At 35.8% G+C, this 23405-nt stretch overlaps 10 protein-coding genes across 10 annotated transcripts; 4 read left to right on the top strand and 6 right to left on the bottom strand.

Moving 5' to 3' along the window:
• Window positions 1-139: 139 nt before the first annotated feature.
• Window positions 140-1344, bottom strand: CPAR01_06367 (uncharacterized protein; the record flags this gene model as incomplete). The annotated part of the gene is made up of 3 exons (XM_060490639.1): window positions 140-574; window positions 633-865; window positions 924-1344. 3 exons carry the CDS (start codon window positions 1342-1344, stop codon window positions 140-142), a joined length of 1089 nt encoding a protein of 362 aa, XP_060349513.1.
• Window positions 1345-1887: 543 nt separating this feature from the next.
• On the bottom strand, window positions 1888-3622 carry CPAR01_06366 (uncharacterized protein; the record flags this gene model as incomplete). The annotated part of the gene is made up of 3 exons (XM_060490638.1): window positions 1888-2365; window positions 2418-2465; window positions 2523-3622. 3 exons carry the CDS (start codon window positions 3620-3622, stop codon window positions 1888-1890), a joined length of 1626 nt encoding a protein of 541 aa, XP_060349512.1.
• Window positions 3623-3975: 353 nt separating this feature from the next.
• On the bottom strand, window positions 3976-4525 carry CPAR01_06365 (uncharacterized protein; the record flags this gene model as incomplete). The annotated part of the gene is made up of 2 exons (XM_060490637.1): window positions 3976-4158; window positions 4220-4525. Coding segments are annotated over 2 exons (489 nt in total), but the record flags the coding sequence as incomplete, so codon positions are not given.
• A 554-nt stretch (window positions 4526-5079) lies between these two features.
• On the bottom strand, window positions 5080-6885 carry CPAR01_06364 (uncharacterized protein; the record flags this gene model as incomplete). Its single annotated transcript, XM_060490636.1, has 6 exons — window positions 5080-5160; window positions 5225-5446; window positions 5501-5670; window positions 5727-6074; window positions 6135-6341; window positions 6393-6885. Coding segments are annotated over 6 exons (1521 nt in total), but the record flags the coding sequence as incomplete, so codon positions are not given.
• A 799-nt stretch (window positions 6886-7684) lies between these two features.
• Window positions 7685-8703, top strand: CPAR01_06363 (3-oxoacyl-(acyl-carrier-protein) reductase; the record flags this gene model as incomplete). Its single annotated transcript, XM_060490635.1, has 3 exons — window positions 7685-7764; window positions 7856-8308; window positions 8376-8703. The coding sequence occupies 3 exons, from the start codon at window positions 7685-7687 to the stop codon at window positions 8701-8703; spliced, it is 861 nt and encodes a 286-aa protein (XP_060349509.1).
• Window positions 8704-13473: 4770 nt separating this feature from the next.
• Window positions 13474-13635, top strand: CPAR01_06362 (uncharacterized protein; the record flags this gene model as incomplete). Its single annotated transcript, XM_060490634.1, has 1 exon — window positions 13474-13635. A coding segment is annotated over one exon (162 nt), but the record flags the coding sequence as incomplete, so codon positions are not given.
• Window positions 13636-15081: 1446 nt separating this feature from the next.
• On the top strand, window positions 15082-15231 carry CPAR01_06361 (uncharacterized protein; the record flags this gene model as incomplete). Its single annotated transcript, XM_060490633.1, has 1 exon — window positions 15082-15231. A coding segment is annotated over one exon (150 nt), but the record flags the coding sequence as incomplete, so codon positions are not given.
• A 396-nt stretch (window positions 15232-15627) lies between these two features.
• Window positions 15628-15780, top strand: CPAR01_06360 (uncharacterized protein; the record flags this gene model as incomplete). The annotated part of the gene is made up of 1 exon (XM_060490632.1): window positions 15628-15780. A coding segment is annotated over one exon (153 nt), but the record flags the coding sequence as incomplete, so codon positions are not given.
• A 3974-nt stretch (window positions 15781-19754) lies between these two features.
• Window positions 19755-21111, bottom strand: CPAR01_06359 (uncharacterized protein; the record flags this gene model as incomplete). Its single annotated transcript, XM_060490631.1, has 2 exons — window positions 19755-19774; window positions 19845-21111. 2 exons carry the CDS (start codon window positions 21109-21111, stop codon window positions 19755-19757), a joined length of 1287 nt encoding a protein of 428 aa, XP_060349505.1.
• Window positions 21112-21795: 684 nt separating this feature from the next.
• CPAR01_06358 (uncharacterized protein) lies at window positions 21796-23275 on the bottom strand (the record flags this gene model as incomplete). Its single annotated transcript, XM_060490630.1, has 2 exons — window positions 21796-22748; window positions 22849-23275. The coding sequence occupies 2 exons, from the start codon at window positions 23273-23275 to the stop codon at window positions 21796-21798; spliced, it is 1380 nt and encodes a 459-aa protein (XP_060349504.1).
• Window positions 23276-23405: the final 130 nt, after the last annotated feature.

Here is a 23405-nt window from a genome sequence, read left to right as displayed (position 1 = left end):
AGTGTCTATCTACAGGGCGGATAATGACAATCCTCTCACTGAGATAATGTAAAGCAAAGATGATCTATAGCTGTTCTAACGTGGTCGCCACTGTCCGAACCACCCTCCATAAGCATAAGATGCTAATGGTATACCATTCTCAACGAGATTCTTGAAACGTCTGGAAAGTCATATTTGAATCCGACCGTTTCCGCAGAATCTTGAGCATCCACGGCGGGGCCCTATCCCGAAGACTCCCACCCCGAACCCTCCGCTCGAGAAGCCACTGCACCGTCATCGTAGCCATGGCGCAGTTCCACACAAACGAAACAATCATGCCCAGAGAGAATAGGAGCGACGAAGAGAGCGTATTCGTTCCGCAAATCGTCATGATGCCGAAGTCGTCGATGCCGTCGGGAAGGGCGAAACCCGAGATGAGCAGGATGGCTTGGCAGACGAGGAAGTCGAGGGCGTTGAAGAATTTGAGGCGGCGGTACATGTAGAAGGTGAGATCTGGGCGGGAGCTGAGTCTCTTTTGGTAGAGGTAGAGGGGAACTGATATTGCGGCAAGGCCGATGGTAATGTAACCGATGATCTAGAAAAGGATCAGGGTCAGCTTCTGACTTGCAAGCGTTCAAGGAGGGGTAGCTTACTCCGTGCTCTGTTCTTGCGTGGTCAGAGGTTCCCATTGCGATTATGCCGGCGACTAGTCCCGCGATGGCCAGGGGAGCGAAAAGGATGACCGTGAAGATTGTCTGCCATCGTTCCAACTTTCGTTTCGTGGGCTCCTGAAGTGCGCGATCGATCATAATGCATAAGCTGGGCGCTGAAGCCAGTACCAGAATGACGGGATAACAGAAAAAAAACGCCGCAGTCATGCATACAACTAGGGCCTGTTAGACACACAAAGAACGACAGACTTCAGGGGGAATGAGGCAACCCACGATGCACATAGGTCAATAACACAAAGTCATCCTCGTCGACCCCGTTAACTTTGTAAGAATCATCCGAGAAGTCAATAGAGAAGGCGTTTCCTTTCGACGTAACATTGAGTTGCATACAGGTTGGTATCGTGACGTTGAGCAGGGGGTTAGCTGAGATATTTCTTTGCAGTAGTTCGTGTAGTCCTGCTACACCCTTGATGATCCAGCAGTGATCAGTCGTTGATAAGTCGTTAAAGTGCTCTTGCAGGAAGTCGGTTATGTAAAGTTCATCCCAGGGACTAAAGGGGCAGTCTCGCCATATAGGAACTATCGTGTCGTTGATTTGCCGATTGTGCAGTTCTACGCTTCGGGTCAGGCCTGGGTCCTCGGAGATGCCATCTGCAAGTCCGATGCCAAAGAGAAGTACGCTAAGCAACATCATGCCTGAATACATGATCTGGCGGTGGTTCGACGACAGAGAAAAAGTTAAAGAGGCTTCCCTCATAAAGTCTCTGAGGTAGTAGTGAATGTGACAATCTCCACCGAGCCGTCGGCAGTCCTTTTCAACGGAGGCTCTCCCGGCCGTTCCCAGAATGACGAAAACTGCGAGGCTGCATTTAAGGGACTTTGTACGGCAGAATTTGCCCCATTGTGAGGCTTGACCGGTGATTTAAGGTTTCGTCTCATTGTGCGACGGAGTCGTACTCATCGCACACTCGGATCCGGTGGAGACTCGGGGGCCCGCGGAGGTGCTGGGGTTGCAGGGCCACCCTTGCTAGCGCGATCCATCACTCTGTAGTCTATCTGTACGGCAGCGAGAAATGAACTATCAGGATATTTGAGTACTGACTTAGAGCGGTTCATTTCCGTAGATATCTGCTCTATTAAGCTAGGGACTGTACAGACGCGTACTTGCTGCGCCACTGTGCTGCCCCAATCGCAAAGGTCCCGAAGATACCAGAGGCGTACCTAGATACCCGAAACATCAGAAGTCGAAGCAATCCGTCACGCCGTCGATGCCAAGCTCGCTCAAAAACAAGCCGCTTACATGAGAAGATGAGGGAAATAAGATATGGTCCCTCGTGCTGTTCTCGGTTCTAGGCGAGTTGCTTCTCTCTCCGTCATCATCTCTTGCCGCCTTCGAGCCGTCCACATCGCGCGAAAGCGTCAAGCCAAATGGTAGAGCGACTGCTGGCGACGGTTGGCCTGGAAACTTTGGTATATCCTGCATCAACTCGGGAAATTGGGCAAAGAAATCTGGTGCCATTGTCCAAGATCGCAAGTCGTGGATCTTCTCTTTGAAGAGAGGCGAGAGACCGTATGTTCCCAGTTGCATATTCCTGATATAGCAGTCTCGAAAGTCGTACGGCCATACTATTCGCAAATGTTCTTTGAACATGTGCCAGAACAAATTGCTACAGTACCGGTGTGGCGCAATGGCAAACCGGTACCTTAAGGCTGGCCTGCATCTGTAAGTCAGCATCATGCCCTTTGCTAAGAATCGAGCCAACTTACCAGGCAAAGTAATCAGCTGATGGATCATGAGTAATTTCCTGCAGAGGCCTTCGTAGGTTTAGCCCATGACCACATTGAGGACTCAACAATATGCATTGCACTTACGATTTCAGATACCACATTGGTACGACTGCAGACTTCACCAATGTCGGATCGGCATATGCCCTCATAAGAAGATGGATTATGAACAGAACGGCCAAACGTTCCGCTTGTCCACATGCTGAGAAACAAAGTTCATCGAGTTGGCGAACCTTTCTCCATAAAGGCGTCATCCTGCCTGTGTGCGCCAAGCTATCCCAGCCATGAAGCACAGCCTGGACAGGAACATCCTCGACTGTCTCTCCTTCCATTCGTATTGAAGCGTCGGGGAGAGCAAATGGCTCTTGAAGAATTTCGTTACCCGCTTTCCAGTTATTGCAACTGACTTGTGAACCATCCGAGAGTCGTCGAAGTCTGTTGGTTGACGAGCAGTGACATTTCGATACAATTCGGCGAGTTTCTGTTGTGAACTGCTGACTTTTTCTTGATGTGGATGTGTCGAGTGATACGCCTCTCATATGTGGCTCACTCATGTTTTTCGATGGTGCGGGTGTCGTGAAGTCTGGCTGAAACATTGAGTCACCCAAAAGCTGGCTGATATCAAGAGAAGATTCTTCCATGAAACTATCCATGTCATCCCTCATTTCTTTCTCCGGGACATCATCGGCGGAGCTATCGAAGACAGGGACTGATGAATATGCTGGAGACGTTGATGATTCCGGGCTCGGATGTTTCGGCGAAACCTCTTTAGCTGATGGCGGCTTCGACGGAGAAGCCACGTCGCAAATCATCCCCGTTGAGCCCCATGATTCAGCCTCTTTGACATGATCGTTGAACAAAGAAGAAGTCGTTTTGAGACATCTCATGAGTTTGTTCCTCTGTTCAGTCACCCTTGACAACTCTGCCATGAGCGATGCTGTAGTAGCGGTGTCATCTTGCTGGCTCAACTTCGCGACCAAGCTCTCGAGCTGAGCTATTCGGTTCTTCGTCTTTTCTCGAGCAACTCTTTGGGCTTTGCGATCGTATTCTCTCTTCTTGAGCCTCTGAGATGTTGCAGCAGTCTGTGAAGTCCGCCCGGGTGATCGAGCAGCCGTATCTTGTGTGCAAGAAGTTGTAGGCGTGCTAGTCATTTCGACCTGTTTCTGAGTATTGAAGCTGAGTGTCATGCAGTGAATATGCGACAAATTGAAGTTCGCCTGTTACTCAGCAGACGAAGAAGTCGCATGAAATGGTGGGTTCGGGGTGACGTGGGTGGGGTTTGTCCGACGAGTTGTGATGAGAATGCGGGGGAACAAAGATGTTAGAGGCAAATGACCTCGGATCCTCGGTAGCACGCGGTACGAGATGGTTTCCTTTTTGAAACTAATTAAACAACCAGCCACTCATTTCACTAGAACGATCGAGTAGTCACGAACTCCCTCACGCACCAGGTCTATGGTGGTATTTGTACTCAGGGGATCGTCTGCGGGGCCCCGGACTAAAGGATGATCTACATAAAGTAGGTTTATAGTCTAATTAGCTAGGCCTTGCTCTGGGTTCTTCTTCTCAGGTAAAAGTAGTATGTCCCAGAGTGCTGAAGTTCCTTGTTGTCCATAGCACCGATCACAGTGTTTTCATCCACATAACGGAATGCGTCAATGATGGGGAACTTGTCATAAACCATTGCCGCAGTCACAACACCCCTGAACTTAACCTCTCGAACCTGATATCTCTCTTAGCTATATCTTCGATAACAAGTAATTGCCCAATCTAGATGCACTCACCCGCGCGTGGCCGTAGTCAGAAAACCACGTTCGTTTGCCATCTTCTTCGTATCGCATGATTGGATCTACATCATCGACGGACCGGAAGTCTTTACCCGCCCATTTGAAGTTGCGAAGCTGCAAATGCGTGGGATGTCCAGTATCGAAACTGCCTCCTTCCCACTGGCCAACGAGCAGCTCTGGAGCGACAGGTTTCAGCTGATCGTAGACGCTTGCGATAGTGGCCTCCTCTACATGGCCCTCGATCTTGGCGAGTTCCGCAAATTGCTGTTCGGGTCTACATGATTGGTGAGAATTTGTCAATGTCTAGTTAGGGCTGGGGTCTAAGCGCGAACGTTGAAGTCATTATAAAAGTTGTCGTTTGAAAGGAGATGCGGTTCCGATTCTTTTGAGAATGATGCTTGGTTCAGTGTTCCAAGTCAAACCGTTGCGTATCATCAGTCATATTTATGCAACGAAACCAACATCATTTCGCTCCTCGGGGTTCGTGGCGCCACTGGGGAGTTAACATCTACAAAGTCGTGAGCCGAGGGTGCGAGTCAAAAGCCCGTCCCCACCCCTGACTCGACTCTGCATGTCACACTTGAAGCGATTCAGTAGAGCACTACTCAGTGATTCACAGCTGAGAGCTCTCACTCCGTATGTGTTCATCGTGTAGTAATTCTTGCGCCTCACAATACTCCTTCGCACTATGAGGAATTTCAATTTGTGGACTTACGTGCACGAAATTTCGATCATGAGGCTTGGACGAAGTAGGGTATCAGTCCTACCTAGATCGAAATAAAGATCAACTCAATTTGAGAAAGACTCAATTCTCTTCACAGACAACATGATTGCTTGAAATTGCCCGAGGAAGCTACCTAGAAAAACGATTGAAAGCGCTTTTTAGGATCGTAAAGACGCCGCAACTCCACCAACTTCTCATAATGCTCCCGGTATACCTATCGAATCATCAGAGAAAATACTTCGAACCAAGAAACTCAGAGATCAGCTGAAATTACTCACCCCTTTCACGTCGTGGTAAGATGGCTCGAGGCCAGCAGGATTGACCTCCGCCCGAGTTCCTAGGCCTAAAACTTGACCAGGCGCATCGTTGGAGATTTGACGAATGATTTTCTCCTGCTCCTCTGTGCCATTCCCCGGACAGCTTATGATGAAAAGCAACAGGTGGTTCAGGTTGTTGGACCGAGGCCATGCAACCTCTGCGGTACCGCCAATTGGGGGTCGCTGTAAGTCGACTTATCAGTAAGAGGACAATGACGAGATGGAATGAGAACCTACAAGCAACAAGAACTCGAAGATGACTGAAGACATGTCGTGAATAGTCTGGTCTAGCTTCGCTATGGTGTCATAGACTTCAATCGCTCGCGCGATTGTGACACGATCCAAGTCGGACACTGCCATTGGCGCGTAGAGCGTCTTCATTGTGCCTCGCATGACATTTGCATTTCCTTGTATGGGAATCATGTTAACGTGGTATTCTCTGGAAAACATAAGAGCGTCTTACTCTGCATGTCGAGAACGCCTTTCATGTTGGTCACTCTTGTTTGGTCGATTGCCCCGGGCTTTTCAAGAATCCAACCGAAGGTAGCTCGACCATGCTCCTCACCCAAGGCGTCGTACAAGTGGAAGATTACCGTGTCACCCAGATCTGGCTCAGGCTTCTCCAGAACGGTATGCAAGAGTTGCTGTGGCATCAAGTACATGAAGTAGTTGACCTTCGGATGGGGCGTAGAGTGATTGAACTTGACCACCTCATCAATCATTTGCGCTAAGAGGTGACGAGGTAGGAGCACAATGCCCGACCAGATTTCAGTTGGATACGGATGCGCCCGAAGAAGAACTTTGGTAATGACTGGTTTTCTGTTAGCTGAGATGATCAAAAGTCTCAAGACGAGCTAGGACTTGTACTTACCACCAAAGCCGCCGCCGCCGCCGCGTAGGGACCAGAGAAGACCCGGCTCCTGAGATGCCATGACAACAGTGCCATCAAACTTGACTACTTCTGCATCTAGGAAATTGATAGGATCGCTGATACCGCCGTACTCGGTGGACATCCATGAAAGGCCGCCATTGAGGATAGATCCCGTGACTCCGATGCTAGGTGTACGGGCTGCAGGAACTGGGTCTAGTTAGCTTGGATAGTGCTGTGGGTTACACACAATTGTATCACCTGAGTAATCGGGGTCAACTTGTTCCATGAACCCTACTATTTCTTCCCAAGTTGCACTCGCACCAACCGTAGCAATCTTTTTGGTCGAGTCATATTCCAGGCTCTTGAAGTTCAGCATGCTAATGATCACGTCTTTGGCGGAAGGCGATTTGAATCCATGACCGCGGATTGCAAATTCCAAGCCCGAGGAGTACAAAAACCGCACGATAGAGGACAGCTCTTCGATGGTGCTTGGAATGAGAACCACTGACGGGTAAAGCTGCTTCTGAATGGCAAACGGCTCCGAGTGAAGCTTGTATGACGGATCATCCGGTGTGATGACTGACCCCTGGCTCAACTTCTGGGTCAGAGGCTGCAATGCAGCGAGCGTTGATGGTTGAGTCTCATGAGACATGGTAGTGTTGGCAATGGAGGATGATGCTTGATAATCTTCAAGTCGAATGGGGGGATATCGTTCTCTTTTGATACGAAGAACCGGGAAACTATATATACAAGTCTGATGTCATGCGAAAACTTGCATCAATTAGATAGTACCAAAGCTTTTCCCTTTCGCGTCTCGGTTTTAAGCCTAAGATGCCCCGGGTGGAACACGACAGGGAAGATCTTTGGGAGAATGACATCTGCACAGTCTATTCGAGCGTCCAATGTTTTGGGTCCTTAAGGTGTATGAATCTAATATGATGTTTTTATTCGCTAGGATGACGAGAACCCGATGGGGGTGTCCGTACAGCGTCGACGGGGTCTCGGATTACAATGGAAAGACTCGGATTTTGGAACAAGTGTTGCCGCTACGGGGGTTGCGGAAACATCACGTTATTCTACGTAGTATCTCAGATCCAATGGAGAGACTTTGCCGTCTTTGGTGTAACTTGGGTAGTGAACTTACGATGGCTCGGCTCAATTGTGTATTGAAGTCCGTGACGGCCCGATTCGGCTACTAAGCGGAACGGACGTCATCAGACGAACCACGAGTAGAGGTAAAGTCAAATCTGCAAAATAGTCAGCAATCATGCTACGTAGCCCCAAAGATGAATTTTGGAGCTCTTGCATTATGAGCCGTTGAGTGGTTCTCTCGCGACTTCGTTGTCCGCTGGAATAGCGAAGAAGGTTGTCGGATTTGTAAATGTCAGATAGTCAACTGCTCTGTTTGTAAGCTGTCTCTGAATGCTTAAGGCCAAGAAATCTATAATTATGGTTCTATTGGTACCTGAAGGCATCTTTGTCCTCCGAAAAGTATTCGTCAGGTATCACAGCACCGAAGCTCCAACCAACCAAACATCAGAGTTGCCAAGATGAGCACCACAGCGCCCCAAACTAGCAAGGAGATGATTCTCCTCCCTCAGGATCTCCGAGGTCAGAATGCCCTGGTAACGTAAGCTTCAGTGCCCTCTTGTGATTCGTTTTTATGAGTCATTGCGGATTTACCTATGGACGGCCTAGGAGGTTGCTAATGATGGCGACAGAGGTGCTTCCCGCGGTATTGGCCGCGCCATAGCTATTCATCTTGCCAGTCGCGGAGCAAACGTTCTTGGTACCTGTGCATCCACTGAATCACTCAACCTATTCGAATCTCTCGAAAAGACCGTTCAACAGGGATACCACTCGAGTCAGTTCGACGCCCCAAGAGTCACGGGATTGGTTGCCAACCTTCTTTCGCCAGACTTGGCCGAGACGATTGCCAACAAAGTCCAGGATGAGTTCGATGGCAAACTCAACATCATTATCAACAACGCAACCCACTTTGAGGCGCGGCCAGTCCGTCAGCTTGATGCTGAATTCATCCAGAGGGTCTTGCTAGGCAATGTACAGTCTTTGGCGCTGACGATGGACGTGCTTCTCAGACGAGACTACATCCAGCCGGAATCCCGCGTTGTCAGTATCTCAAGCGATTGGGCTCGTACCGCAGCAGCATCGTAGTAAGTCACAGTCAAATAAGAATACCTTGGCGATCTCGGATTCCTGTGTTGATGTTAACTTTACAAGTGCCATGTTGTACGCATCGACCAAATCAGCAATGGAATCTCTGACCCGATCTTGGGCGGATATTTTGAGCCAGGACACAACGACGCTGGGAACTACGGTGAACTCCCTCTCAGTGGGTGGTACGGCGACTGATGCGCTCACTGGGAGTGCGCCGCCGGACATGCGCGAAGCCGCATTGAAGGTTCTGAGCGAGGGAAAATCAATCCATAACGGAGTCGGACTTCCAGATGATGTTGCCAAAGTCGTGGGTCTAGTCGTAAGCGAGGCGGCGCGCTGGATCAATGGAAGTGTCATTGCAGCCAATGGCGGCTCAGTCAAGATTTTATAAAGCTAGTAGCCTGGAAGCTGTTTACTGGCTACCGAGCGTAGCATTACAACGAAGCTATGCTTCATAGATGAGATTAGACTGATAGAAGAATGAACAGATGCTCTGCCACTACCAAGAAATGACACGGAGCGTGTCATGGATGATGGCACTGGCAGGAATGTCGAGTACCTTGAGCTGAATGTCAAAGAAGAGGTTTCCATGATGTTTTGCCACCCCCTCCCATGCATTCAAAGCATCCTGACACAGCTTCAAATCCCATGATGCACCGTGAGAGATCTCGACTGTGTGACCCGATATTTCGTAACGAAACAGAATCGCGTCATTCTTCCAGGTCTTCCACAGTTCCATGACCTTGAGATTTGGCAAGTGCATTGCGGCCGCAGCAGCTCGTTGAAGTAAGTCGGAACACCCCCATTCGGCCACCCCAAAAATCCCTCCTAGCCCCCCTAATTAAAATCCTACCCTTAATTTATAAACTACTATAATAATTATAATTATTATCTAAATAAATTTCTTTTTAATATATATATTTTTTATTATATTATAATATTATATATTAAAAATAAAGTTATTTAAGTACTTAAGGTAATTAAAAATAATACTTTAATTAAGAAGGCCTCGATTAAGTTCGGGATTTTAAAAAGTATATTTTAAAATTATTAATAAAGTTAATAAGTTAAGGTAATTACTTTTATAAATTAATAAAAGTTTCTTTTTTAATAAGAAAATAGGCTAATTAAATAAGTTCGTATTTAGTATATTTTAAGAATTATATTAATTTATAAATAAATTAGAGAATTTACTAAGTAAGTATTATAAGCTTAGGGAGATAATTATCTTTTTAAAAAGAGATGGATAAATACTTTTTTAAAATAGAACCTATTTATTAAAATTTAGAGAAGTCGTTTTATAAATTTAAAGCGTATTAATAGAGTATTTATTAAAATAATTAAGCCCTAGTTCCGATTACTTAATATATTAAAAATTAAAAATATTAAATAGATTAATAAATATAATATAAATAAAACTAATATTTTTAAAAATAAAGAATTTAATAAGCTAATTTTAAGTATAGCTAAGATTAACGTAATATAAAAAAAAGAGCTTAGTATTACGACCTAATATATATAATTAAGACTAGGGCCCGCCCCGTAAGTTCATAGCGGTTATAATATATTATATATATAAGAATATAAAAATATAAGGTAACTCTTACGGAATAAAAGAACTATAAAATAAGTTATATAATAATAAGAAATAAAAAGGTCCGTATATTAAGAATACGGACCCCGTTTTTTTAAAATACGGAGCCTATATATTTAAAATACGGGGCCCGTTAAAATAATATATAAATAAAAAATATATTTAAAAACGAGATTTATATATAATATAAACTTAAGCTAAGCTTAAAAATAAACTTCTTATAGCTTTTTTAATAATTAACTTAGTATTAAATTTTACGATCGTTTTTAACTATTTTTATTAAGAATCCCTTTTAATAAGACTACGATTAATTACTAAAGCTTTATTTACTTTATAATTTATAAATATAGTTTTAGGGAAGCTATTTACGATTATAATACTATTTATTTAGTACTTATAGCCTTAACTTTTATTAATATACTTATTATAACTAGCTAGTTATAATACTTTAATTATTCCTATTTAATAAGTTTATTTTATAAAAAACTAATTAAATAATATAAATATATTAATTATTAATAATAATAGCGCGGCGTAGCTTATTAAAATAATTATATTTATTATTTAGTAATTATATAATATAATATTTAAATTTAAAAATAAAAATAAGTAACTTTATACTTAGTTTATAGCGCCCCGACCTTTCTTAGTACTTAGAGCTAAGTACCTTAAACCAGAACTTTATAATAGGTCCTTAAATATTTTTTAAAAGTTTTTTACCTAAACTAGGGCCTATTTATATTATTATAAGACCTTTTTTATTATTAAAATTAATAAGGTTTATTATATAGCTTTATTTTTTAAAAAGGATGCCCTTACTTAGTTCGAGCTTTTTATAAAAGATTATTTTAAAAACGAACGTAATTTTTAGGATAAAAATATTAAAAAAAATTTTAATAATTATAATAAGTTCGAAAAAAGACTTAAAGAAACCTTTAGTAACCCTAATAAAAAACGAATTACTAAATAAAAGCTTATAACTTTTATATAAAAAGGGTTAATTAGTAAGTACGTATTTAAATTTAAATAGATTATTTTTAAACTTAATTAAGGTAATAATATATTTATAATAGCTTTTTATTATAGTTTAAAAAAAAAGTTAAAGATAACTTCTATTAATAAGAATAACTAAATAAGTTTTATAATTATATTAATATAATAGTTAAGATTAATAATTAATTTTATGAACGACGCTTTAAATAAAAAGGATAAAATGCTTAAAATAACCGAGCTAAACTTAATAATAAACGTAAATATAAATTAACTATTATTATAATAGGGTATTATAATAGACTAATAGACCATAGTATTATTAAAAAGGAATAACTTTATTAAAAAAAGGACTTTAAGTATTATAACTACGATAAGCTAGGATATATAGTTAAAAATTATTAATAAACTAAATATATTTAATATTAACTTATTTTAAAAAAGCGAGCTAATATTATAAATAAAAAAGTCCTTTATAAATAATTTTTATAAATAGCTTATTATAATAATAACTATTTTATTTATTAAAATAATAAATAATAAATAAAATAGTATTTAAAATAATTTAAAAATAAGGGACGATTTAAATATAATATTATATTATTTATTAAAACCTTAGTAGTAGTAATAAAAAAAGAAAGGATACTTATTTATTAACCCTATACTCTCGAGGAGAATAATATTAAATATATTATTATACTTTTTTAGATTTATAAAAATATAAAAAAAAAAGCTAAAACGGACCCTATTATAAAGGATATACTTTATTTTTTTTAAAAAACGGATTAAGTAAAAACTCCTAGTTAATATAAAAAAGTAACTCTTTAAATTTAAAAAAAGAGGACCCGATACTAAAGAAATTATAAGTAGCCTCGTTTATATAGTATAACGAAACTATATAAATTAAAAACTACTTATTAAATTAAAAACTAATTTAAATAAAATCCTAACTAAGTCTATTTATATAATAAAATAAGTAGATACTAATAAAAAGTTTATTTATAAAATTAAAAAATAGCTCGAAAACTTCTTATATAAAAATAAAATCGAAGTAATTAAGAGACCGATTCTTAATTTCGGAGTTATAAAAGAAAGAAAAATTAATTTTAATTTAAAAAAAAAAGATTTTAAAATAGGAACTAGTTTTTTTTATTTTAATAAAATAAAATTATTTTATAATTCGAATAAACTTCGTAATGTTATCTAATAACGTATTTAAATAGAGATTAATTATAAAGTATTACTTAGTATTAATAATATTAGTTTTAAAAAGGATAACGACAAACTATAATATAAGTATATTTATCTATTTAAAAATAACTAAATTATTTAATTTTATAAAACTAAAGAATATAAAAAGGTTATAATAGCCCCTTATATAAATAGAGACTACTCTCTATTTAATCCCGAAAATCCTTTTTATAAAGAATTATTTTAAATAGAATACTTAAATAATAAATACTTCTAATACCTCGTATATAAATAAAATAGCCGTTTTTATTTACGAAGATATAATAATAAACTTATTAAGGATATTTATATAAAAGACTAGTTATTTAATTAGATATTACTAAGCTTTAATAATAGTAATAAAATAATATTTAGCCTAGATTTTAGCTTTTTTATAAAGTACTTTAATAACGAGTATATAAAATAAGAAAACTATAGATATAACTAATATTAAATTTATTATATTAAAAAAGTTAAGGTATAGAGGGAATATTAAAAAAGATATAAATAAAAAAACTACCTAAAAAAGTAAATAATAAAAAACTAAAAAAACTAATTATAAAAGAATAATAAAAAGCAAAAATAAAAAAAAAGTTTTTATATATAACTAGATAATATAATAACGTATACTTACGAATTAACCTTAATATTTATGGACGAGGACTAAATGCTATTATTAATAGTAGTATATAAAAAACTTATATTTTACTAAAAATAGTAAATAAACTTAACTTATTATAAATATAAAAAAATAACTTATATTAACTATAAATAGTAAAAAAAGAACGAGTTAATTATAACTATAAATATATTAATTAAAAAACCGTATACCTCTCGATATATATTAATAATTAGTAAAAATAATTATAATACGATATTATAAAGACTAGAGATATCGATATTATCCTTAGAATCTCGTAATTATAAAAATATAACCTATAAATAGATTAAACTACTAGCTAGGTCCTCTAAAAAAATCTAATTATTAAACGACCTAAGAAAAAAAAGGGTTTAAATGGATTTTTAATAATTCCTAAAAAACGAGAATAAATATAATACGTAGTTTTTATTAAAATAATAAAAAGCTCTAAGAAGTTCGTATACGATATTAATAATTAAAAATTATAACGACTCTAAACTATACTTAAAGAGTACTAAATATATATAAAACTATTTATAAAACCTAAAAAAATAAGATTATTAAAATATAGTAACTAAAATATAAAAATCGAACTTAAAAAAGGAATATAACCTAGGTTCTATTTAATATACTTAATAAATTAAAAAGAATAGGAATATTTTAACGAATATATTAATAAGAAGCTCGAGAAGGGATATATTTAACTATCGAATTCTCTTATAAAATTCCCTTTATTTTTTATATTAAAAAAGGGTAAAAAATTAAGACCTATTATTAATTATAGAAGACTTAATAAAATTATAAAAAAGAATTATTATCCTTTATTACTTATTACTAAGCTTAGAAACTTATTTTATAGAGCTAACTAGTTTATTATTATAAATCTTAAAAAAGTATTTAACTAAATTCGAATTAAAAAAAAAGACGAGTAGAAAACGGTATTCTAAACTTATAAAGGACTCTTTAAATACTTTATTATACCTTTTAGACTTACTAATATTCTAGTAACTTTTTAAATAATAGTTAATTACGTACTCTAAAAGTACGTTAATATTTTTATTATTATTTATATTAATAATATCCTTATTTTCTCCCCTAATTTCGAAATATATAAAAAGTATATTTATATAGTATTTTAAAAGTTTTAAAACGCTAAGTTATATACTAAACTTTTTAAATATAAGTTTTACGTATAAAAAATAGATTTCTTAGGATATACTATTATGTTAAGATAAATTTATATATAAATATTAAAAATAAAAGTAGTTAGGGACTAGCTTATATTATAGAACGTTAAGGATATATAAGGATTCTTAAGATTTATTAATTTTTATTAACGATTCCTTAAGGACTATATTAATATAGTTAGACCTCTTAATAACTTAATATAAAAAGATACCCTATTTATTTAGGACCCTAAGTATAAAGAAGTATTTATTAAAATTAAGAATATAGTCGTTTTTAAACTAATTACTATAATCCTAGACCTTTAAAAACCTTTTAAAATTAAAACCGATACCTCGAACTTTGCTATAAGAGTAGTCCTAAAATAACGAGATAAATAAAAAAAGCTTTATCTATATTATTTCTACTCTAAAGTATTCTATAAAATAAAATTAAATTAATAAATCTATAATAAAGAACTAATAGTAATTATTAAAGTATTTTAAAAATAGAAACTATAGTTATCTAGAACTAAGTACGAAATTATAATCTATATAGACTATAAAAACTTTATAAACTTTATAACGAATAAAAATCTAAATAAACGATAAGTTAAATAGAGCGAATTCCTATCTAAATATAACTTCTAAATTATTTATTAAAAAAGTTTAAAAAATAGTAAAATAGACGCTCTTAATAAAAAACCCGACTATAAAGTCGCAGTCCCTAAAAAAATATAAGTTATTTTTAAATAAAAAAAAAATAGTAGCCTTATACTAACTATAAAGCTTCTTATAATAACTAAAAAAATTAATACTAGCCTAACTAAAAAAATAACCCCTAAGCTTATTATAGAAATTTATAATATACTAATATACGGTTACTAAAAAATTATTAAAATATAAAAACGAATTTATTAGTATTATAATAAATCCGTTATACGTATTAAAATTATAAAAGTAATTAAGGACTACGTAACTTATAAAAAAAGTAAGAATAGCTTATATAAGCCTTATAATAAGCTATAACTACTATAATTACTAATAAAAATATAGTATTTAATTATATAGGACTTTATTATTAAACTACTAAAGTCTAGAGAACTATTTACTAAAATATAGTATAATAGTATCTTAGTTATAGTTAACTAACTTACTAAGTTCGTATATTTTATTCCCTATAAAAAATTAAATATTATAAAAAACCTAGTATATATATTTACTAAGGTTATATTTTCGAACTATAGTTTACTAAAAAAAATTATTTTTAATAAAAATAAGCTATTTATTTTAAAGTTTTAAAAATTTCTAATTTCGTAACTTAGTATAGACTATAAATTATTAATATTATTTTATTTATAAACCGATAGATAGATAAAAAGGATTAACTAAATCCTCGAAATATACCTTTGTTATTATATAAACTACGACTAGGATAATTAAGTAGTATTTTTATTAATAGCCTAGTTCGTATATAATAATATAGTTAGTAAAAGCATAAGAAAATCCCCGTTTTATCTTAACTACGGATTCTAGTTAATAGTATATAAAGAAGTATAATAAAGATTATAAACTATAAAAATTATAATAAATATAAATAAACTTAAAAAGATTTATAAATAAGCCTTATTAAACCTTAAGTTCGTACGATAGTATATAAAAAAGAACGCGGATAAATTAAAAATTAAAAAACTATTTTTAAAAAAGGGGGATAGTGCCTACTTCTTTTACTATAATATTAAAATAAAACGACTAAATAATAAATTAAATTATAAAAAACTTAGACTTTTTAAAATTATTAAAAAAGTCTTACTAATTAATTACGAATTAAGATTATTAAATATAATATAATACTATCCCGTTTTCTATATTTTATTACTTAAGCTTATATTAAGAAGTTCGTATATAAAAAACTATATTATTATCGAACTAAATTAACTAAAATATAAAATCGAGCGAATTATTAATTATAAAGTTAAGAATAGAATATAAAAATTCCTTATTAAATAAAAAGGCTATGGATATAAAGAAAATATATAAAAACTTATTACGAACCTCTAGAACTCTTAAGAATCCCTTTTAAAATACTAAAATTAAAATTAAAACTAGAACTCCTAGCTATTATAACGTCCTAGTTAATTACTTTAAAAGTACTATTAGATTATACTTCCTACGTAGCGGCCGACTTATTCTTAATAATAATATTAAAAAGATTAAGAATTACCTTCCCCTTTTTAAATACTATCCTTTTTTTTTTTTAAAAACGATCTAATTTTAATAAAAACTTATTTATTTTAGCCTACGCATAGTATAAGGCCTCTATTCGTTTTAAAAAAAAAAGCTCTTCTATTTCTTTTTTATATTCTAACTTATTAGCTTTAAATAAAAAACGATTTATTACGAATATAATTAATATAAAGAAATACTTATAAAAAAAAAAAAAAACTTACGATTATATATAGTATTAGTAATCGTATTATAAAAACGATTACGATATATATACTTATAATACCTTAATTTACTTTTTAGTATCTTATATTTTTGCCCCGATAAGTAATAAAACGAATAAAGTATTACTATTTCGAATCCTTGCTTTTTAATTTTAAAAGTAAGTTTTAAATAACGATATATTAAAAATCTAGCGAATATTTTAGTATTTTAAGAGAATTACTTAACGAGCCCTAACCTAGGCTATAATAACTTATTTATAGGTTTATAGGATAAGACCTTTAAAAAGAAGACCTAATATTACGACTTAATATATATAACTAAGACTAGGGCCTACCCTATAGGCTTATGGTAGCTATAATATACTATATATATAAAAATATAGGAATATAAAGTAACTCTTATAGAATAAAAGAATTATAAATAAGTTACGTATAAATAAAAAACGGTAATTATATAATAAGGTAATTACTATAATTATTCTAAATAAGCGCTTATTAATATTTACTAAGCGATTACTTAACGAATAAAAATAATTATTAATAAGGGATATATTTATAGTTAGACTTATATATAATATAAATTTAAGCCGGGCTTAAGAATAGACTTCTTATAGCTTTTTTAATAATTAACTTAGTATTAGATCTTATAATCGCTTTTAACTATTTTTACTAAGAACTCCTCTTAATAAAACTACGATTAATTACTAAAGCCTTACCTATTTTATAACTTATAGATATAGCTTCGGAAAAGTTATTTACGACTATGATACTATTTACTTAGTATTCGTAGCCTTAACTTTTATTAATATACTTATTATAACTAGCTAGCTATAATATTTTTATAATTTTAAACTAAATTTAAATAAGTTTTATATAAAGATTAAGTAAAGTATCGCTAGCTTTTTTTTTTTTTTTTTTTTTAAATCTTAACGCTAGTTACTTAGCCTCTTTATTATAAAATATTAATAAAACTATAAATAAAAAATTATAATAATACTTATAACTCGACGTAATAATAAAACTATTATAAGGGCGTTTTAGATTTTCATAATTTTAATAAATCTTCGACCCCTTAATTATATAATACGTATATTTTATATAAAAATATTAAATATAAAATATTACGTCGTTAAAATTAAAATAATTAAATACGTCGTTATAAACTAAATAAAGCTTAAAAATAGAATTACTTAATAAACGTTTTTTAATACGACTTAATATTATATTAATATATTTTAAAAAAATATACTTAACAAATCCCTAACCTAAGAATAGATAACTTATTTATAGGTTTACAGAACTAAACTTTTAAAAAAAAGACTTAATATTATAATTTAATATATATAATTAAGACTAGGGCCCGCCCCGCAGGTTCGTAGCGGTTATAATATACTATATATATAAGAATATAAAAATATAAAGTAATTTTTATAAAATAAAAGAACTATAAAATAAGTTATATAATAATAAAAAATAAAAAAGTCTATATACTAAGAATACGGACCCCGTTTTTTTAAAATATAGAGCCCGTATATTTAAAATACGGGGCCTATTAAAATAATATATAAATAAAAAATATATTTAAAAATAAGACTTATATATAATATAAACTTAAGCCGGGCTTAAGGATAGACTTCTTATAGCTTTTTTAATAATTAATTTAGTTATTACGAGCAGGTCAGGGCAACCAACTGTGGCACAAAGCAAAAGCTTCGATAATAATAACTCCGGCATCATTATCCCCTATTCTGTACTATATAAGTACACCGGCTAATATCTAATTAGTTAGGCCGTAATACTATATCTCCCCTCTAAGAGGCATGTCCCTATGCTAAAGACTAATTAGATATATTACGGGTATAAATAGGGAAACTCTAGTAGTAGTACGAGGCGACTAGTCTTATACGTACTACCTACGGTCGGGACGCCCTATATAGTATAGGAGGCATAATTATACTATCAACGCGGCGTGCGGGAATTAAACCCATAACCCCTTAACGCAGGGCGGAGTTATCATTGTATTACGAGCAGGTCAGGGTAACTAACTATAGTACAAAGCAAAAGCTTCGATAATAATAACTCCGGTATTATTATCCCCTATTCTACACTATATAGGTACACCGGCCAGCATCTAACTAGTTGGGCCGTAATATTAATATTAGATTTTATAATCGCTTTTAACTATTTTTACTAAAAATCCCTTTTAATAAAACTACGATTAATTATTAAAGCCTTACCTACTTTATAACTTATAAATATAGCTTTAAGGAAGCTATTTATAACTACGATATTATTTATTTAATACTCGTAGCCTTAATTTTTATTAATATACTTATTACGACTAGCTAGCCGTAATACCTAAATTACGTTTTTAAATCTCTATTATTAAATATATCTTTATTAATAATAAAGCTATTAAATTATTATTAATTTATAAAAAAAATCGGTTTAATAGTAATAGTTCCTTTTTAATTTTAAAAATCTTAATAATTAGGAGTTTATAATAATAAATAATAAATAAATTATAAACTAAATTATTTTTATATAATTAAGAGTAGTTTTTTTATTATAAACTAAGCCCCCCCTAACTAGGGGACTTAATTTATAACTAGAGCTTTAATTATTAATTCTTAATAGTTATAAGAGTTATATAATAATAAAATTTATATAAAAGTATTATATTAATAACGTTTATTTATTATTTTTATTATTATATACTTCTTATATCTTTTAGTTATTAAATATAATTATTTTTAATCTTATTAAAACTAATTATAAAAAGAAGTTTAATAAAGAGGATATAATAAATAATTTTATTATTATTAAAAAGTAGTATTTTTTAGTTTATTATATTATAACTCGTTTATTTAGTTTAATAAAGGATAATATATAAAATAGTTAAAGAGTAACTAGCTTATAACTACTTAATATAGTTATACTTTTTAATAATTTTATAATATTATTTAACTTAGCTATATTATTAAATAATATTATTAATACTAAATAAATAATTATTAATATTATTAAAATCGTTAACTAGACTTTTATAATATTTATTATTAACTAATTAATTTTTAAAAAAGCTAGTAATTTTAATAAGTAGCTAAAACTATTTATAAAACTTAGTCCTAATTATAATACTTAATATTTATTTTTTTATAAAATTAAAAAAGTTTTTAATAAGAAGTCCTTTTTATTAACTTTATTTTAATAATAAGTTCGAGTTTTAAAGTTAGAGTTAAGTATATAGCTCTTAAAAAAAAGAGTATTTAAATATATTTAAATACTAAGTTCGCTAATATTAAGGATATAAAGAGGGCCTAAGAAGATATTAATAAGTATTTAATTAGTCTTAGTTAAATCGTAGAGGTTAAATTACTTAGTAAGGGTAGTAACTATATTATAGTAGTAGTAGAAGGTGGTTAATTAATTAACTATAGTTAGTAGCGATGTTCCTAGACCTACTTTTGATAGGGTGGCCGAATGGGGGGGGGGGTGGCCGAATGGGGGTGTTCCGACTTAGACCTTGAGTGTATGCCTCATCGAGAGTTGAATCGAGGAAGGGAGACGTCAGAGCTACCGCTTCGAGAGACGACCAGCGGTCGAAACACTCCATCATCGGCGGCATGGATAATTGAATAACTTCATCGAGGAAATGCGCGGCGTCGAGAACATTCAGAGAGCTGAAGGAAACTAGGCGAGAGCATCCCAGTACAGCCGCCCGAGCAATATCGCGGTTAGGACCGGGCTCTTCGGAAGGCCCATGTAAGTTGTCATGCCGAGCCTCCCATAACTTGACTCTCTTTACAGTAGGTGGAAGACTTTCAAGTAGAGCCACATTTGCCTTGTCTCTCCGGGATCTGTCTATTTGGTCAATGCCCCTCCAAGGTTCGTACTCAATGGTTTCCAGATTATCCAAGCTCAGAAGAAGAAAACGAATGGCGTCTGCTGATAGACTTCGATAGCATACGTCTGTAACGCTGAACTTTTTGACTACTGGAACCCTCGGAACCACAGGGCACCCAGTTTCAGCCAGGCTTGTCAAGCTCGACGTGGGGGTTGCATTTTTAAAGTCGAGCAGATTTCCCATGAGACGCTTCCGTGCTCCCAAGAGGTCAGCGGGCTCAAGATTATCATAGGGTTCATCGGGATCATCATCCCCCTTGAATGGGTGGTAATCGTCCTCGGGCGAGTCGGCAAAGAAGTGAAGGTGAATGCCGAAGTAATCTTCGTCGCCGTAGCCTAGTTGCCATTTAGAAAGCGTTCTAAGAAGTGACTTCAAGTGCTTGTCAAAAATCTCATTGTTGTGCAATATCCCTTCGTCGTCCTCTTCCTTGCAGAACTCTTCGGAAGTGTATGTCGCTAAGGACACATGGAGCCAGATCTTACTGACGTACATCTGACGACGAGGACCGACGAAGTCTCTGAGTTTGTCTATATCGTGGAGCCGCTCAAGTTTTAGAGTCTTGAAGTTGCGCTCCTCGAAAAATGTTTGCCATTCTGCAGAAACGGAGGCTAGACGGCTTTTCTCCTGCGGCGTGTCTTTGGACTGCATCGCAAAGATGATCTCGAGGATCATTAATCGAATCTCTTGCGGAAAGATACTCCATCTGGATGAGAGTCCTCTTTTCTCGTGTTCTCTGGGGCTGTTAAGGTCTTTTGACTGCTCGAGTTCAAGTGCAGGCGTTTGAAACGGCTTATCCAGCACGGGATCCTGGGCGTTGTTATTCATTCTATCGGGCCAAGGAATTTTTCAAAATGGTAGTTTGGCAAAACTGGAACATTGATTAGCTTCAATCAAAATTGTGATGTTGCTCAAGATTTGGATAAACTTACAAGATATCTGTAGCGATCGTCGAGGCGGAATGCGTGATCTAAAGTTCTAGGGCGATCGAAGGCTGGCCCTGGTATTCGAAGAAATGGTGATAGTCGTTGGATCAGCGGTACCCGTTGCACAATATTTTGCTTGCAGTCGTCATTGATCCGTAAGGATGCGGGACTCGATCGTTACGTATGAGGTCAAGCAGCCTGATTCATGGAAAAAACAGTGCCTGTAGTAGCAAGTATCGCATCGAGGAGATGGTTTGACAATCTAATATTGTTGCGGCTGATGGATTGAGTGGTGTACCAGCTGTCTGCGGCGCGTTTGTCACTCGCACTGTAGCTCGGAGTGGTGATGGCGATTGATGACGTGGATGTAATGGAGGGAGATAAAAACACACAAGGGCCTGCTCAAGAAGAAAGACTGGAAGAATAAGCCTTGTTGTGCGCCAATGTAAAGCTGGTAGGCAGGCGCAGCCGCGAAGACGGGATCACCACTGATCGGGAAGGAAGGACATGGAGATTCACTGGACGTCGACTGCTGCCATCGTTGTCTTCACTTTTGAGTCAAACTCAATTCTCAAGTAACATGAGGCTAATGTGTGTAAGCGCATTGAGTAAAAGTAGAAGAGAGGAAAATCTCTGGCTTTGTGCTTCTTATTCTGTCATGAATGCCGCCGCGGCCACGAGAAGGAGTATTGCCACCGGAAGAGCCACCGCGGCCGGCTGAAGAGCTGGAACCGGAAGTGCCTCCTCGGTCCTTTGCTTGGGGAGAAGCGCCAGGGTTGGGTGGTTGAGATCCGATCGATGTCACCTTGAGTCTCTCGACGAACTTGGCCGGAAGGTTTCCCAGCTCATTCTTCTTGCCCAGCTTCGTCATGATGGTGCTACTGAAAGACAAGTACATGCTTGAGAAATCTTTCCACATGGTCTCGATGTAATCGCCTCCTGAATTCGGCCGGGGACAGTAGTGATTGGTCTCGATGAACGCCTTGACTGCCTTGTCAATGCCCGCGTCATCCATGGTGATATCATGGCAGTCATCGAAGTCAATCATCCACAATGAGGTGACTCTTCGGCCAAAGTCAGGGAGTTTGTGCGTCAGAAGTTCGTGCGTGCTGGTCATTGGCTTCAGGGCCAATATATCGACAAGACGGTAGTCAGTGCGAACAACCTGCTCCGCCACTGGAAAACTTCCGATGACGAACTCAACATCGTTGCCGTCAATCTTGGCGACCCAGTGCATAACGCCAAGATCATGAGCCATCCCCAGATACAGGTCGGCTGGCTTCATCTCCAGGTCCTTGATCTGGTTGGCGTGAAGCTTGAAGTTTCGCAGAGAGAAGAACTGGCCGCCCGTACCATACTTGATGCGGCCGAGATACGGCCGCACTAAGCAGTCCTTATTGGCCTCGCTCTTCATCAACTGCTCTCGTCCTTGAGGCGGACAGGACTTCTCAATTAGACAGTGACGAACGGGCTTCGGAAGAGGGAAGATCCTTTCCATACAGAGAATGTGATTGGGCTCGCGGGGGAATCCAGATATATCTGGGAAACAGTTCAAGATTCTCCTCCCAAAAGCTGTGGGAGGTCGGCGTGGCGAACCAGAACCATCTTGGAATTTCGACCTGTCCAGGACAGAACTTACGCGAATTGAACGCGGTCTCGATTCGCTTGTGCATGATGTAATTGTTCCACAACTTATCATCCTGCTTCGTGAGAGGAAACTTGTAGGCGGACGTGGTGCCGGGATGCTCGGACGCTTTGCCGATGGGGCCGATACCAATCTCCCGGAAGTTTGCAGCAACGCCAACTGCTGCTTGCTGACGCTTCACAAAAGACGAAGCCGTGGAGATTGTTGACTTGGTTGAAGGCATTCGCTCGAGACAGACCTCGATTGTTTCTCCTTGAGTTTCAGCTCCAAGCCTTTCTTCTAGGTGAAGGTTAGCTATAATGGCCTGCTCCAAGGAGACAGCTCTCGAAGAAGCCGCAGTTTCGTCCGACTGATTCTGTGGGCGACGCTTCTCGAAGGCTTTAGGTGGGCGGGAAGAGCCTTGTATCGAAGTATCGTCCATCTTCGCGAAGGGGGTTGAGGTGATCCCAAGTTATCTGAGTCGATAAAACCGCAGCCAGTGCTGCGTAACTACTGACAAAGTGCTATACTTCAGTAAGTAGGAGAACCTGGCAACTGATGGTGGAATAAAG

The sequence above is a fragment of the Colletotrichum paranaense genome (genome assembly GCF_030867605.1).
Source record: "Colletotrichum paranaense strain IMI 384185 chromosome Unknown Scaffold_5.1, whole genome shotgun sequence".
Lineage (NCBI taxonomy): Eukaryota > Fungi > Ascomycota > Sordariomycetes > Glomerellales > Glomerellaceae > Colletotrichum > Colletotrichum paranaense.
The sequence above is the reverse complement of the archived record's forward strand: the minus strand, read 5'-3'. Positions and strand labels throughout refer to the sequence as shown.